Here is a 17,344-nt window from a genome sequence, read left to right as displayed (position 1 = left end):
TCTGTGTGTGTGTGTGTGTGTGTGTGTGTGTGTGTGTGTGTGTGTGTGTGTGTGTGTGTGTGTGTGTGTGCGCACGCGTGTGTGCAGAGAGATTTTTGGTTGAGAAGGTTCAGATTAAGGATGAAGAGAGTCCTCAGACGGGGTGAACATGATCCTGCTGTCTGCTGGTTCTGGTTCTGTTCCAAGGCTCAGCTCAACATCGCAACAGAGTCGGAGTGAGCAGAGGTTGTTTTAGATGCTTACGTGTGTGTGTGTGTGTGTGTGTGTGTGTGTGTGTGTGTGTGTGTGTGTGTGTGTGTGTGTGTGTGTGTGTGTGTGTGTATGTCAAAGATTGTGCAGAGACAGCAGCTATTGTCATGCACAGACTGCCTTCACAGGGCTGCCCCTAATCTCTTGTATAAATGATGAATAAAAAATAAAGCCAGAGGCAGGAATGGGCGCTAACAGCTAACTAGCTTACAGAAATCTTGACAACAACTACAACAAATATGTGCAGAAGTTTAGAAGAACTTTCCCTTAGAAAGTTTATGAGCACGCCTCGCCCCTCCAACCAATCAGTGGAGGCCAAAGTCAGGGGTGGGAGCTCACAGCTATCAATCAGAATGAGAATATGCGTCTGGTCCACTATTCCTCTAACACTGAGACTACAGGCTAGCATTAGCTGCTGGAAGACGTGTATGGCTAACGCACAGGCTGGTGAACAAGACGAGGAGCTCATGGAGGATGGAGGAGAGCCTAACGGAGCAGGGAGAGGGAGGGGTTGGAGGAGGGGAGTGGTTTGCTTTCCAGTCTTATGCTCTAGGCTAATTTGATTTGCAGAACGTGATCATTATAGATTTAAGACATCAGAACGTGTATCTCTCTGAGTCATAACTCAAATCTGAAGACACAGGTGTGATAAACATATTGGTTGTGGTTTAACATGCAGACGCTTTATGATCTTCACTGTGGAGACTTCTGCTACAACACAGAGCAACAGAGAAAGGGACATTTGCAAAACTTAGCAGAACTGGAGATTTGAGATTTGAAACGTGACTGAAGTTTGAACTGATTCACAAAAGAAATGATGGTATTGTCCAAACACTGACTTCATTTGAGACTTAAAAGTAAAACCAAGTTTCCACCTGGTAAAACCACTGTATAACTTCACATACCTCCATCAAGACGAAAAATGCTCGCAATGTTTAGGAAAGTGATAAAAAAATTGCTAGATCCACATCTTTAACTGGATCATTCTTCCCTGGTTCATCCCCCATCCCTCCACCAAGTTTGGAGCAAATCGGTTCAGTTGTTTTTGTGTAATCCTGCTCGATTAGTGCAACTTTAATTACTTGGTCTGTGAATTGAAAGAACCTGGTCTCAGGTAAACTCAGGCTTCCCTTCAGAAACAGCTCAGCTCAGCAGAAATGTGATTTTCCAAAGGCAAAAAAAAGTTTACTGCTTCTAGATTCATGCTCCTTGACTGAGCTGACATTTCAGAGATAGAGTATTTTTACCTGACAACGTTTATTTCATGCTGAATTCATAATCTGAATGCACACAGTCTCCAGACAGAGAGCAGAAGCTCTAAAGGTGTTACAGTGAGGCAGGTTGCATACACTGCGTGTTATGTAAGGGATAATGTACAGTGAAGTGGAGGAACAGAGATTCCAAGGTGAAGTGGAGGTCCCTCTGATCCCCCTGGAGAGGCTTATCATGACAGACAAACTCCATCCATTATCCTTTTGAGGGTCACAGGGGGGCTGGAGCCAATCCCAGCTGACACTGGGAGAGAGGCAGGGTACATCCTGGACCGGTCACCAGTCAATCACAGGTGACAAGTTTAAGCCAAGACATCCAGTCAGCTGAGGCTGCAGCCGACAGGATGAAATCAACAGCATGATTTTCTCATCATTGTCTTTGACCTTTATTTTAGTGCAAGAACCAGGGACCAGAATCAAGAACCGGTTCCAGTTGAGAACTGGTTCCATATCGTCTGAACCATTTGAATCGTATACCTCCAAGCTTATCAATTCTTTTTATTTCTGGAAACTTGCAACAAGAGAGAACATGGCGCCTTCATTTCAAATAGAACTGAAGACCTAATTTCACTCTTTTCAAACTAACTCAACTATTTTGAGCGACTGTACCAGAAAATATATATTCCAAACAGGGACACAAATTTTATAGTTTCAAATAAAACATTTCCTTCTTCTGCATTTCTTCCTGGTTATGTCCAATCCTGTGTTCGTAAACGTATGAAAATGGGTACAACAGTGACAAATGGCCAACGGCCACGCCTGTACTTTGGTTTGATCGGTAGCAGAATTACGAAAGTTTACCTTATGACTTAGCATCCGCCACACGCATCCACATCCACATCCACATCCACATCCACATCCACGACCTCATTGTGAATTCAGGCAGAGAGGATTGAGGCGGGTGCCAATACCAGAGTATAAAAAAACAACTTTGGGCCACCTAGCTAATGCTACCGATAGCTTACGCTTGCATGCGTGGTGGGACGTCTGTAAATTGTAGCTACAGAGACTCTATCTCTCTGAAATGCGTGAACCTTTCCATGCACATCGGTCTCACCCTGCACCACCCACCACCACAGGTAAATTCTCAACCGGTGGGAATAACATTAGAGTCACACAGGCGGGCTCTGCAGATTTTTCTTTGACTAAGAAAACCTCAGTGAAAATATTCTGTCATTTCAGTGATGACAAAATGACAGTGTTATTACAGATAGCTTTAAGGTTATGGCCTTTGTTCAGACTCAGAGATAATTAATCTGTTACACTGACTCTGAAAACACACAGACACGAACTGATCAGGAATTGTTCATAGAATCAGACTGATAAGCAAATCGGTTGATCTTATAAATCTTTCCCCTTGATTATGTCAGATACATGCTGACGCTATGCAATGTTAAGCTATCTCACTCTGTACCCAAGCGCCATCACTACCGTAGCGTCACAGCTAAAAATCTATGAATGAACTGATTATGAGAGAAGACAAGTCTCTGGAGAACTCACTGGGACTCACTCAGATCTATAGTAACATAACTTGACCCTACCTGACCTGATTCGCCAGAGTATGGCTTAGAACCAGTTCAACTCAGGGCCCAGGACCCATGAAGTCTGATTTCAGGTCACTGTTGTCCTCTGTGGGTTTTTGTTGTTGTACCACTGGCACATTAATAACCTGACAGCAGCAGCGGCTCTCTGAGCCCGACAAACAGATGACAACAGTGCACAGCAAACGGAGCTGCTGGGTCACGAGGGAGCAATTAAACTGATCACTTAATACCTGATAATCTGCATTACCTGCCGCAAGTGATTACCATCACACGCAGGCTGGCTGCCAGTTGGAACACACTGTAATTCTACAGCAGAGCCACCAGGACACAACGAACCAGCACTGAGCAGAGTCACTTTGTTTGGTTTTGTCTTAAAATATTAAATATTTATCATTCGGAGCATTTTATTTTATTTTACTGAATGGATCTGAAGGCGCAAAAATCACAGCGTTGAAATCAAATAAATGTCACCGTAGAGATGTGTCAAATTAAAACTGATTATTTTACATGACTGACAGTTTCATATTAGAGATGGAAGACAGTTAATGTACTCAACAGATCAATATTAAAGTCATCCATTTGCACATTAGAATTTGCCTTTTGAGGGGATGTATTATCACCTATGAATATACATATACACACACACGCACACACACATACATCTTGTCAAAACTTTAGTAGTCAATCTCTTCCAAACATATCACAATGAAAATGAAACCACAATTAAACCACAATTAAACTGAAAAAAAAATTATTCCAACTCTATGGGAAACAGTGTATGTGTATCACACAAGAGTCATTCCATGAGTGCTGATATAGAGTATAATGGCACTGGGACTTGTAACTACATGTATCACTCTGCTTCTCAGGTGTTCTATTAACCATTAATCAGCGTTACATCAACGTTATCTCTCTTAGATTGTAACAAACTTTGCAAAGATGAAAATATTTCCAGAAATAACATTTGAATTTAATGACGTGTGGTCGTCAGAAGAGGATGAAGGGAGAAGCCTGGATACTTCAGCACACACCTGAGGTAACGAGTAGACAAAGTAGCAAGCTAGTGTGCACTGTGCAGGTCAGGAAAATGTTTATGTGTTGCTTAGCAACAGTCTAGTACCAGTCCAGTTGCGGAACTATTTGTTTTGGCGTAGCCAAATACATGATAAAATAAACAAACAAATCATAATCTGTTTAATGTATTAGTTAAATAACGTATTTAACTTTTTATATTCATATTAGTTAAATAATGTATTAGCTAAATAATGTATTTAACTAATATGGCGCTCGTAGAACTGTTGTATAAAAGCAATATCACACTAATACTTGTACCTATGACTGAATCACAGCTGTGCTGATAGTCAGTGCAACATCTCTCCTTCTTGTGTGATATTGCTCAAATATACACACACACATATATATGGATATATAAAATATAAGTTTAGAGCATACATGAAATACCCATAGTAAAATTTTTATATGTACATATATTGATACATTTTTATGTGGTATAACATGTTGCAACCATATTTGTTAACATTATATATTTCATTTATATATGCAAGTTTTGCATGTTTTTCTTATTCATTTCTTATTAATTTTAACATGTCTACAATATAAGACACATACATATTTGCAAGGGCTAGACATAAATGTCAATATATAAGTTTCATACATAACATCTAAACATTTAACACTTATGCATGGGTTGAATTAATAATATTATTTCACCTGAGGACGGCCTTAGTTTTTTTTTTTTCCTGCATTATTTAATATCTAACAAAACTTCTGGGATCTTGTTTTGTTTCCATATTCTGCTGCTGAACTTGACTCTTATCTTTTTCGGGGTTTAACACAATAAAATATTCCTTAAGTAAAACTCCTCATTTTAAATTATTCTATGCTGTAATCAAATATGTGATTAAAATTTTTACTGCAGGAACAACGCTGTCTTTTAGAAATTAAGTTTGTATACTATTATTGCAACAGCAAAGTAGCAGCAAATAATCCAAGCAGAAAACACATGAGGGATGTAAACGTAACTTTAGACATGGTTGGAGGAGATGTGTTAAGAAGTGTTATTAAATGCTGGATTAAGAAATTCAAGATTTTACCCGAGAACAGTAGTTTGACAAAATAATCATAACTAAAACTCAATTTATCATCTTTTCTGGAGCATTTAACTACATCTCACTGTCTTCATCACAGAATTGAGTCAGTTCAGTAACTTCTATTTGTATCTGGTTTTACAGGTTTCATCACCTACATGTTATAATTCTATATACAAACACAGACAGGTTTGTGCATTTGTTAGGAAACAGTGACGAGGTGCAGCCTCTGAAGATTTACTGTTTGGTGTTTACATATTTAATCACCTCCTGCCTGTTTGCTCCTGTATGTTCAAGTGTCAGAGAAAGACGAGGAGAATCAGATGAGGAGAGGAGCGGCAGATGTTTTCACAGAGATGACTGATGCAGATGAATCCGTATGCTGACAGATTATTACCGGTCACAGGAGGATGTTGTGAGGTACACAGAAGCTGCTGCAGCTTCGGGTTAAACAGGATCGCTCAATGATCAGATCAGAAAAGATCAGTCGTCAGTGAGCTGATTGAGGTGTCACTCACGTAAGAGCCAGTTAACATTGAGTTTACATTTTGCATTACAGATCATATAAATGCACCTGTGCTAACGAATACTTTGTTATATTTTAAGATTAAGATTGATTGATTGCCATAGTATAGTATCATAATAAGACATTCCTGTAATTATTAGGCAAACCATGTAGTCAGGGCTGTTACCTCAAAATTATATTTAAGTACAGTACTAGTAAATGTATACTAACAGTTAATAACTATTTCTTTAATTGGTGTATTATTTGGTTATTTTCACAAATGATCTATTGATCATTTATTCTGAAAAACGCCCAAAACATTATGAAGAATTCTTGTCGCAATTTCCCACAGTCCAGTCTTAGTTAAGTCATTGTAAATTAAAGAACAGTTATTTTCACCATTGATTAGTCTGCTGATTCTTGATAAATAGATAAATTGTTTCCTCTAAATGTCCATCATAGTTTCGGAGAGTCCAAGAAGACGTCTTCGAAATGTCTTGTTTTGTCCAACCGACAGCCCAAAACCCCAAAATATCAAATTTACACAAATTTAATGGAACCATGCAAATAATCAAAATGGGAAACCAGGGAATTTCATAATTTCTTCTTTTAAAAAAATGACTAAACGATTAATAAATTATAAAATAGTTGCTTATTTGTTTGTGTTGATTGAGGTTTTGTTGAGATAGGATGTCATTGACAGGAGACCCAATGAAACAGAGCGTTACATTGATTAAAATTACAGGTTTGAAATAAAATTGTTGAAAACATTTTGGAAAATGTAAAAACACAATTCAACAAAATATATAACATAGGTCAAATTGTTTTAAGACATGTTAATGCAGAAAAGTTACAAATGCTACATCTTTAGATTTTAGACTGTTAATTGAATAAAGAAGAACCGTGGACCGGAAATTACAACCAGAATATTTCAGATTTGCGGAATAAATGATCAATTGATAACTCCATGTGTAAAATTAACTGTTTGAAATTTCTGAAAACTTAAAATTTTGATGACACAAGATTTTTACATGACAACAGCCACATTGATCTAATTTTGAATGTAAAACATAAACTTGTCAAAAAAAAATGTAGATATATGTACCAGTAAAAAAAAAAATGCAGTAACTCCAGTTTTCAAATGAGTAAAACAGAAATCTGGTGGAGGAAAAGCAGCACAGCATTCCTGTGCTGAATTTTCTTCTTCTTGTTTTTTAAAATGTTGGTATTGTCCTTTACAAACACACACATGACCCAGAACTGCAGACAAGCATGTGGACTTAACTCCGAGGCATCTGCCGGTAAACAGGCTGTAAACCCACGTTAGTCTGTGACCCACATGAATTACTGCAGTCAACGAAGACCGGGGACGACACAGGACAACAGAAGCCGTAAACAATGTCAAGGAGCGAAGTTTCCCGCTTTTAGAGGAGGAGAGACGGAAGGAAGGGAATGAGGAAGGGAATGAGGAAGGAAGGAAGGAAGGAAGGTAGGGGGGAGGAGTGAAGGAAGAATCATCTTACCAGTAGAGTAGAGACAGCCCATCGAATCTCTCAGCCTCCTGAGGGAGTAATGGCATCGCACGACGGTCCGACACCGAAAAAAAAAAAAACACCCAACCAATCAGTCACACACACACACACACACACACACTCACACACACACTCTCACACACAAACAGGAGCCGCCATGAGACAGCAGCGGGTGTTTCGGCGGAGAAGACGGGATGAGATGAGACGGCAGCGGTGGTTCAAACCAGGTCGGTGTGTGTGACCGGAGAGAGAGGAGGAGAGGGATGGAAATCCGCCGAGACAGGGAGAGACACACGCTTACCTTTACTCACTAATCCATGCTGATACCCGTCCGTCCGTCTCTCTCTCTCTCTCTCTCTCTCTCTCTTTCTCTCACACACACACGCACACACACGTACAACATAAGCATATGCACACACACGTTGGAGAGGAAGCATGCTGTAGAAAAGGCTGCATTTACTGAAGGCTCCATTCTTCAGCTAAAAGATTAAAGTGTTACAGTTAAAAACAGCGGAAGCAGCTTAAAGCGTTGCCTCTCTGCATTTTCAGACAGATAAATCACCTGTGAACAGCAACACTGTGGAGTCTGCAGCGATGCTTTTAAGAGTATGAAGCAGCCAGACGGTTCAATCCAGTGCACATCCATTGAAATTCAAATTTTATTTGTCTGAGTACACAACAGGGGGTGACTCATCACCGAAAAACGCTGGGATTAAAAAGACAGATGGAAAGAAAGGAAGGGAAAGAGGAGGAGAAAAGAGAGAGAGGTGCTTCAGCTTTAGTAGACAAAGTTAGAAAAGTCCTGACCCAACCATAAGGATCAGTATCAGGTCCAAATCAGGACCCCCTTCAATGAGAATCATGTTTTTAACCTTGCTAACATGTCCACATGGAGTCAACACCATAGCTGAATATACAGCAGTGAACCAATGACAGATTCATACAGCCAGGATTTCATACATCACAAACCGAAGGAACCAATCCTGTCAACTTGGGGGGGGGGGGGGGGGGGGGGGTAACCTTGTCAGTACAGAGAGCTAGAGATTGCATTAGCACAACCACTAATGCAACCACCCAGAAGGTGCTAGTAATTAACCCATAAAAGCAACATCCAATGGAAAGCTCTTACTGAAAACAGCAGGTTGGATTAACCTCAGAGGACCCCGCTGAGGAAGAGCTACCAAACAGCGTCACGCTAAATACTAATCATGTTCACTGTAATATAATCCTCACAAATGCCTGTCCTTTGGATTTAAAAAATAGATGTAGAAAATTTTGCAATAAAAATTCAAAATTCAAAATTCAACACAACTGAAATTGAAATTTCAAATGAAAAACAGTGCCTATAAAGTAATCAAAATATGAAGGATTAATGAGAAACCAGCACAGGAATCAAACTCAAGTGCAACTCAAGTCCTGATTTTCAGGACTTTGACTCAATTTGGGCTTCATCACTGATGACTCAGACATTGACTTGAACCCGAGCATTGACTGCATTCGGACTTTTAAGTTGGAGAAGTTGGCTTCAGTGTCACACACAGTAATTAAACTCCCTTTAACACGCTGACAGCTGTGGCTTCTGTGTTGAACATTGACCTTTTCTAATTGTGTGTCAGCTCTTTGTGCCAGAGTGTAGCACTAAAGGCCATATTGAAACTTGACTCAGACTCAACATTGACGACTCAGACTCAGGGATCTTGAAACTCGACTCAGACTCGAGTTTTCGTGACTCAGCTACAATATTGTTAGAAACACTCAAATTCAAATTCCTCCACTCAAGGTTTTGTTCATTTGAATTAGATTTGATTAGATTAGATTGATTAGATTTTAACTGTGTCTGCACTATAAAGCTAAATATTTGTGAGTCAGAGAAATTCAGAAAAGTGGCAGAAAATGATGAATGATAAGGAATTATACTATTGTGGCATACAAAGACTTCTAAAAAAAAAAAAATTCTAAAATCAGCTCTGGAAAACGACGATATGCTGATACGTCACACACAACCACAATAACGTTAATTCTGTGGTTTCACAACTTCCCCAATCATTTGCAAATTTGTCCCTAAAAAGGAAACCCATTTCAAAATCCTGTACCTCAGTGATAGCAAGTAACAGGAAATGTGACCTTTGACCCACAAACACACAACTTAAACACACGGTGATTTTATTAGGTTTACTTGATGGATGTGTAACGCCTTCAGGGTCAATCAACAGTAATAATAAGACACTAACATCTATCTAGGTCCGATGAGCAGTTGTCTTGAATAATTCAGGGAGTGAATTATTCTATAGTTCAACAGCGACAATTTATTGCCTCAAACTGTACACACAGTGATACACACACTGTAATTCTTTTGAAAAGAATGGAAAATAACAAATAAAATAAATAATCAAAAAAAAGGAAATCAACAGAAATAGTCCATTATGGAAGTGGAAACCTCCAATGAAATGTCCTTCAGTCTATTTGTTGTTCGTTTAATCCACAGGTACTCCTTGTGATTAAAGAGCTCAAGAGTTCAGTTCAAAGTTGTTTGTGTAATATCTGTTCCAAATGTTCACTACTATTACTACTACTACCCGGGTAGGATAAATAGTGTTTGTGTATCTTATCTGTAACCCAAGGACTGGGTATAACTTTAAATCCGATGTCCTCTGTGGGCAGTTCCTACGGTTGGCCAACACCGTTTCTCCAACCGTCCACAGGGTCACAGGCTGGGCTCGCCATCTTTAACTCTGTCTGGTCACAAAAAAACCAACCTACACAGATAGTGCAGGATAATAAGTTATTCGGTTCTCTTTATGTATCTTAGATGAGATCTCCTTAAATTCTTTTCTCTCACAGAATACCATACACCATATAACCAACAATTAAGGGTATACTTTTACTACAATAACCTTATTTTAACAACTAGTAATTTTAACATGAAGCATTTACCATGAATTGTCTTTTTAACTTAATGATAAATTATTTACAATGAATTTCCTTCTGCCACATCAACATTGATATTCTTACTGTAACATATTACTTATTATACATTTCTTGCGGTGAAACAATTACTATTTTAACATTCGACTAAATTATCTCCTGTACTCTTACATTTTTATGCACCATTTTAATGTACTTTTAACTCAATCAAGAATATTAACTAAATTATACCTTATGATTTTCTTAGCATGTACTTTTCACAACCAAAATCAGTTAAATTACCATTAAATGGCATTACAAAGCATTAAAGTAAACAATTCAATTCAACCATAGCCGAATGATAGTATTGTAAGAAAACAACGTAATTGTCCTTTAAAGTTTAGACACAGTGTTAGTCACTCCGTTAACAAGAGCTAGCAATTAGCTTATCAATTAGCAATTAGCTTATCCATTAGCAATTAGCGTATCCATTAGCAATTAGCGGTTATCGTTTAGCCGCTAACGATCTTTTCAGATAATAAATATAATGATACAGTTGCACCGAAGCATTTAATAAACATTTAATCACATGTCACAATCACCGGTTGGTTTTTATGAGAGATATCGTGACTCATCTGCAATTTTAATGCAACTTCTTATACCATGCTAACAACAAAATGCTAGTATACACTGTGGCAACTCACCGGAGTTTCATAATAATATTAACGGGACAGAAGCTGTTTCCCTCTCGTTCACAGTTGGACTTCTATTGAAAGAGCATCTTATTAGCGTTGCTACAAGGACATTAATTTGACTTTGATGACTATTTCGCGGTGTTTCATACCAGGAATTGCTTATTTATTATCCGCCTGCTCGCACGTCTGCGGTGTCGAGAGAGCTGCTGCGGTGAAAAGAGAGAGGTCACGTGGCCCCTTCAAAATAACAGGTGTATCAATGTATAAGCGCCCCCTTGTGGGAACAACATGTCATTACACCTCTAAACCACATATATGGGTTTTTTAGCCCTAAAATCCATGTGGGTTACAGATGTGTCCAGCACCAAACCATCTGAATATACTCACAGATTGTGTCAAGTTGGACATGTTACATGGGGTATCTTCACCCAACATCAACAAAACATATTTTCTGACTTAGCACTAGTGCTGAAAATGAGGATACTGTTGGTCCCATTCTTCTAAAAATAGCATCACACCACTGTGAAATGTCTTGAGAAACTAGCTTTACGCAGCACTTACACGTCACTTTTTTTTTGTTTTGTTTTTTTTGTTTTTTGTGTACCAGTAGTTATGTGGTAACTTTTTGACTGACATACATGATGGCAACAACACAGTGACACCCTCCTGCAAGAGACATAAATACAGGAACAAGGTCATACATCCTGCTATTCCTTCCTCCTGAACTTAATCCATTCATACATCTGACTGGTGAGTACTGAATATGATTATGATTTACTGTATTTTAAACTATAATATTATAATTAAGTTTGGAAAGTTACTCCTAAATTAGTCTTATTTAATCTTTGTTTATTTTAATATATATTTATTAGATCAGAAAGGGATTAAATTGATTTTTCTTTCAGTAAATACAACATATTAAAGAACATGAAAGTTTCATTTTAAAACATTTATTTCCATAGCATTATTTTGGTTTGTGTAGTAAAATAGTATTTTGTTGCATAGTTTTTTAATTTAAAATATGAATATCTTTTTTCTTTGATTGGTTGGGGGTTGCTGTATGGCATTTTTGTTAATTTATTTGTGATGGCATATTAACAGGTATTCAGTCAGTACTCTTTTAATTTTGGAAATTGAATGTTATTAACTCGAAATTTCTTACAGAACAATTGTCCAGATGCAATTGTAAAGTGCACTTTATTTAGTGCAAATTATTGTAATGGGGTACTTTAATTTAATTTTCCCATTTTATTGTTTAATTTTTTTGTTGTTGTTTTGATTTTATTTTTAAAGTATTATAGATATATTAGATATTACTGTGTTAATTTTGTTAGTCATACCGCTGATGCATGCTTCTTATGAAATACCTTATGATCTGACCTCTGAAAAGAGGAACTGGCTGATGTCCAACAAAGTGCTCTCTGTATTTTACACTCAGATTTCATGCTACAGAAAAAAGGAGGAAGGTGAAAAGAGGAAGCAGCTGATTTCCTGAATCTTGAAACTTTCCTTGCTGTGGTCATTCAGTTTTTTTCTTCTCATTCTTAACCAACACCAAACCCACAACTGTTTTTAATAGCGCATAAAAAGAACCTTTTTTTCATACTACAAAAAAAATCCACCAAACTGATTCATCATTTTGTTAAGACGGACATGAATTACACTAAAATGGTATCAGAGCAAAAGGAAAACTTCACCACCACAGTTTTAAACTTCACAACCCCAGTCCCTGGTGGTGGTAGAGGCGGTGGCTGCCCACCAGTCGGTATTCAACTGGAGGGTGTGATCCTGCCACCAGTCCTCACCATTGATGTCATACTGGGGCTGCTGGGAAACATCGTCGCCCTGTGGATCTTCTGCTTTAAACTGAAAGCCTGGAACCCCAACAACCTGTTCCTCTTCAACCTGGTCATCGCCGACTTCCTCTCTCTCGTGAGTCTGCCACTGAGGATTGATTCCTTGCTCAGGGGCCACTGGGTGTTTGGAGATGGCCTGTGCCGTCTCAACCTCTTCCTGATGTTTTCCAACCGCTCGGCCAGCATTGCGCTGATGACCGTGGTGGCAATTTACCGCTACTTTAAGGTGAGGAACTAGTTAACGTTTGCTCTCAATGGCCACACTGAGGCTGATGAAGCTGAAAAAGCTTGTGCAACATTTTGTTACACTTCAGTAGACAATCCATAATGCAATACTAGAATACCAGTATAATACTAAAACCATAATCAGTGTTTACTGGTTGGTTTCCCACTAAGGTTTCGGGCAGTGATTGCCAACCATGTGTACTCCAGGGGGTACTTGAATACCTGAACTGATTAAAAATTGATGTGATGCTGATCTTTACTAAATGTATTGATATAGTAACAGGTAAGCTTCCACCTACAAAAAGCTGACTGTACTTAGTTTGCTAAAAGCTATGAATAAACGCTTGAAATAGTGAACTATAAGTAATTTATAAACAGTCAGTTAAAAGTATTAGATAAACTAGCGTAGGACGACTGCAAAACCCGATCAATCATATTAAAGCAATATTGCTAAACTTTTACATAAGTATAGTGTTAAACATTAAAATGCACTCAACTGATCATTGTTTCTAAGGTCAATAATGAAATTTGCTTGCTGAGATAGGTCTCAGTGGGAGGAGTCAACCATCCACTGAGAATCCAGGACTCAAAGAACCACTTTAGGAACTCGCAAACTTTTCATGTCTTTTTACTCGAGGAACCAGGGTCGACATTTCAAATTTTGTTTTGATTCACTAATCCACTAAAGTAATAAAATTCCTGAATTTCTTTCTACCCAGTTTACTAGGCATGTGTCTAGTGTGAAGGCTTCCATATGAAACAATGGCTAGTTTAGAGGTTAAAGTGCTGACCATGAACTGCAACATTCCTTGCTCAAGTCTGGATGGAGCTTTGTCGCATGTCATCCCCCATCTTCCCTCATTTACTGTCAACTTTCTAATAAAGAGATGAATTACCCCCAAAATAATTAATAATAAAGCAAAAAAAAAAAAATGTAACCACTTCAGACACTGCCAGTGTGTGTTGCCATAAATTTGCTTAAAATGACCAACTATTGGTCCACATTGAATAACTACAGCTCCATGGAGACCCTATTTTGAGTATAAAATCAAAATGATGCATCACTGTCTTCTCCTTCCAGGTGGTCCACCCTCACCACAGGTTCAACTGTATGACCAAGCGACAGGCTGCATACGTGTCGGTGTTCGTCTGGCTGCTGGTGATCAGTCCCCGGGTTCCCATGCTGGCCTACAGCCACATCAAGGGCAGCGGCAATGGCACCCAGTGCTTCTTCTTCACTTCTTACAAAGAGGCGTCCCGCGGCATCATCGTCCTGGTGGGCATGCACCGGATCCTGACGGTGCTGGAGTTCGTCATCCCACTGGCCATGCTGCTGTTCTGTTCCATCCGGATCTCCAGCTTTCTGAAGGAGCGGCAGATGGGCAAACCAGACAAGGTGCGCAAGGCGATGCGAGTGTGCGCCGCCATCGTCGCCGTGTTCATGGTGTGCTTCCTGCCCACAACGGTGACGACCATTGGGGTGTGGGTGATCCGCTCATACCGCCCATGGGATTGCACGGCCTTCTACACCTTCACCCAGCTCACCATCGTGTCTTTTGGGCTGAACTTCCTGAATTCGGCTTTGGACCCCATTGTCTACATCTTCTCCAGCTCCATGTTCAAGAAGGCCCTTTTCAGCTCGCTGCCCCGTGCCCTTTGCTGTGGTCAGGGCGGCGATGACACCGAGTACTCGTCAGGAACTCAGTCAACCTCCCAACAGGAACTAAAATCCATGAGGGCCAGCAGAGGGAGTGAAGCCATGTGATAAGCTCTTCCTAGTACTTTCCTGGTTTCATCTGCTTTTGTATTTATTTATTATTTGATACTGTTGAAGCCATGATTACATCATACATTTTCAATTATGATCATATGTTGCATTTGCATGTAAATATACTTAAACAACAGATACAAATGTGGGTTTTAATTATATGTATTCATTGATTCTCTTCAATTCTGGACTAAAATGTTCCTTCATGTTGAGGAACTGAAAGTATCACATACATATTCATGCTTTTTATTTAAGCCTCATGATGATTTTAGACACATGTACACAGGATTCATCCCAATGTATTTGGTATCTTTTGAAAAATATAATCTTTTTTGTGGTGATGAGTCATGAGTTCAGCCAAGTGTCAGAGGTTAAACGAGGCTGAGAAAATGGCTGAGAAAGCAGTGAATCAAAGAAAAGAAAACCAAACCAATAACGAGCAGCATTTTAAGACTCAGTTATCATAAAAAAGTCTGACTCCTTACTCATAAATGTTCCTCTGCTCAGTAGATGTCGATGGACAATGTGCACCATCTAGTGGACAAATCATGAACTACATCAGCTGATCTGTGATGTCTTTCGCTGGTGTCTTTCATGATCTTGTAACCTCAGATCACATGGACACAGACAGGACGGAAAGACCTGGACCGGTGAACAGACTTTAATGTCTCATCTGACACACTCAGTCTCCTTCACACCATCCAGACCAAATTCTCTGAGCCTGTTTACGTAGCGTTCTTTATCTGGCAACCATGTGTTCCTGTCTCTATAAATTGGGTGCCACACATGTAAGGATTACTGAATGTTCCCCTTGAGGCCTCGGGTCCCTTTGAAGCGACTGTGACTCAATAAAAACACAAAGAGACACATAACAACCATAAAGAGGAACAAAATGACCACAAAGAATCCGAAAATAACAACTTCAAGGAGAAGCAAAACACCTGCAGGCCACACAGTGTGGATCTGGGTGTCTTGCCTCTTTCTAGATGGGGTGGGGGCCACAGACATGTAAGAGAACCCCAACCCCATAAAGTATGGACCCGACTGAAACTTACCTTTCCATGACAGTAGCAACAGCTGGTGTCTCATAAACCCAGGGCCTGTTCTCTCTCATGATTTCATGCAGTCTGTCTCTCCTGTGCTAAAAGTCTCTCTCCTCCATCTTGCTGCTCTGCCTGAACATCTTCATCCTTCTCCTTCCAGTCTGAAGTTGTTTTAGGTTTATTGTTCTGAACTGACAGTTAACATATCAAATGTGGTGTATAAAAAATTCACTTCTATCAAAAATATTTACCATTAACTGACAGTCACAATGTAGAATCTATTTACCTGCCTTGGTGTTGTTAATCTTTCCTGGCTCAACGTCTGGACTGTAGTTGAAGCACAGGGGAGAGACGAAAACCTTGGCTCTAACTAGCTAACTCTCTGCTCCGTTTTCCAGCCTCACCGCTCTCTCTCTCTCTCTCTCTCTCTCTCTCTCTCTCTCTCTCCAAACAGGGGACTCACAAGCATGTCAGTCTGCACTGTCATCACTGTCATGTTACCGCGACCTGATCACATAAGTAAGAAGCAGCATAGCAAAGATATAAAAGCTTAAACGTTTGTCAATATTGACACACTGTACCTCGTTAGGTAGGATAAATTATCCACAATTTAACTGATTTACCGGCATCTTTGCAGACTGTCCAGCGTCATGATTCACAGCACTCTCCATATTTCTGCCTCTTCCCTCCTTCTGGCTGCCTGACAGTGGGTATGATTTCCTCACTAAAAGTTGTTGCAGGCAACATGATTTTCAGCTATACAGTAAGTTTATCACAAATATTTTCCATCATAGCTATAGATAGCAATAGATGGAGCAACACAGTGTACTGATTCCGATACAGTGGTACGCTTGTTTTCCTGCTGTAGCCCTGTTTGTGAAGGTGGATCGGGTCTGTCATCTTCTGGTTCAGGATCGGAATCTTGTGCAAACCTGTAAGGCAGAACCAAAGCTGCAACAGCTGTTTGTTTACACAAGACATGCAGAGTCGTTGCCATGGTAGTTGCCGGTAAACTGACCAATCAGAGCACACTGGGCTCTGGGAGTATATACACATATACATATATATATGTCTATGGGCAAGACTGCCCTGTAAACAAATACAATTTTTAAAATTTTTTTGTAATTAAATGTTCTCTTTCATTTGACTAACGCTCCTAACCCCCAAAACACACAATCCTAATGACAAAGAAAAACATTAACTCCTCTCATTTGAGATTTGATTTTTCCTTAATAAATTACTTACACAATTAATCAATAATCGAACTTTTCTGTTGATTGATTAAGGATTAAGGATGAATTACAATTTAACGCCTCAGATTTTGGGAGAATATCATATCCATCAATGCAGTTTTCACAATTTATTGAATAAAACCATTACTAGGAAACAGGAAATAAAATATTTTTCACTAACAGCAGGTGTCAGGTAAAGGTAGTGTAAAAAGTTATAAGGTGAAATCCTCTGCAAGGTGGTGAAGGAAACTACAAACTCTGTAAAAGTAGAAAAACTCAGGTAAATTGCACACACACACACACCCACAAACACACACACACACACACACACACACACACACACACACACACACACACACACACACACACACACACACATACACACACACATAACCCTGCGCAGGCTCAGCAC

The 17,344-nt window shown here is 39.3% G+C and overlaps 2 protein-coding genes across 6 annotated transcripts in view; one reads left to right on the top strand and one right to left on the bottom strand.

The window, feature by feature from the left end:
• Positions 1-16,123, bottom strand: part of stxbp4 (syntaxin binding protein 4) — a 53,199-nt gene extending 37,076 nt beyond the window's left edge. The window contains exons 1-2 of one of the 5 annotated variants that reach the window (XM_056366401.1): positions 7,772-8,083; positions 7,201-7,238 (exon numbers count right to left, since the gene is read on the bottom strand). In XM_056366401.1, the coding sequence (XP_056222376.1) occupies positions 7,201-7,238; positions 7,772-7,855 (122 nt within the window). In that variant the 5' untranslated portion in view covers positions 7,856-8,083. Of the gene's footprint in view, positions 1-7,200; positions 7,752-7,771; positions 8,084-15,712 lie in introns of those variants that run through there. The other 4 variants (XM_056366400.1, XM_056366402.1, XM_056366404.1 and 1 more) reach the window with 4 other exon arrangements.
• On the top strand, positions 11,442-14,939 carry LOC130162631 (hydroxycarboxylic acid receptor 2-like). Its single transcript, XM_056366405.1, has 3 exons — positions 11,442-11,558; positions 12,247-12,890; positions 13,971-14,939. Exons 2-3 carry the CDS (start codon positions 12,462-12,464, stop codon positions 14,652-14,654), a joined length of 1,113 nt encoding a protein of 370 aa, XP_056222380.1. The 5' UTR covers positions 11,442-11,558; positions 12,247-12,461; the 3' UTR covers positions 14,655-14,939.
• Positions 16,124-17,344: the final 1,221 nt, after the last annotated feature.

This window comes from Seriola aureovittata, chromosome 21 (genome assembly GCF_021018895.1).
Source record: "Seriola aureovittata isolate HTS-2021-v1 ecotype China chromosome 21, ASM2101889v1, whole genome shotgun sequence".
Taxonomy (NCBI): domain Eukaryota; kingdom Metazoa; phylum Chordata; class Actinopteri; order Carangiformes; family Carangidae; genus Seriola; species Seriola aureovittata.
This window is presented reverse-complemented; position numbering and strand designations above follow the sequence as displayed.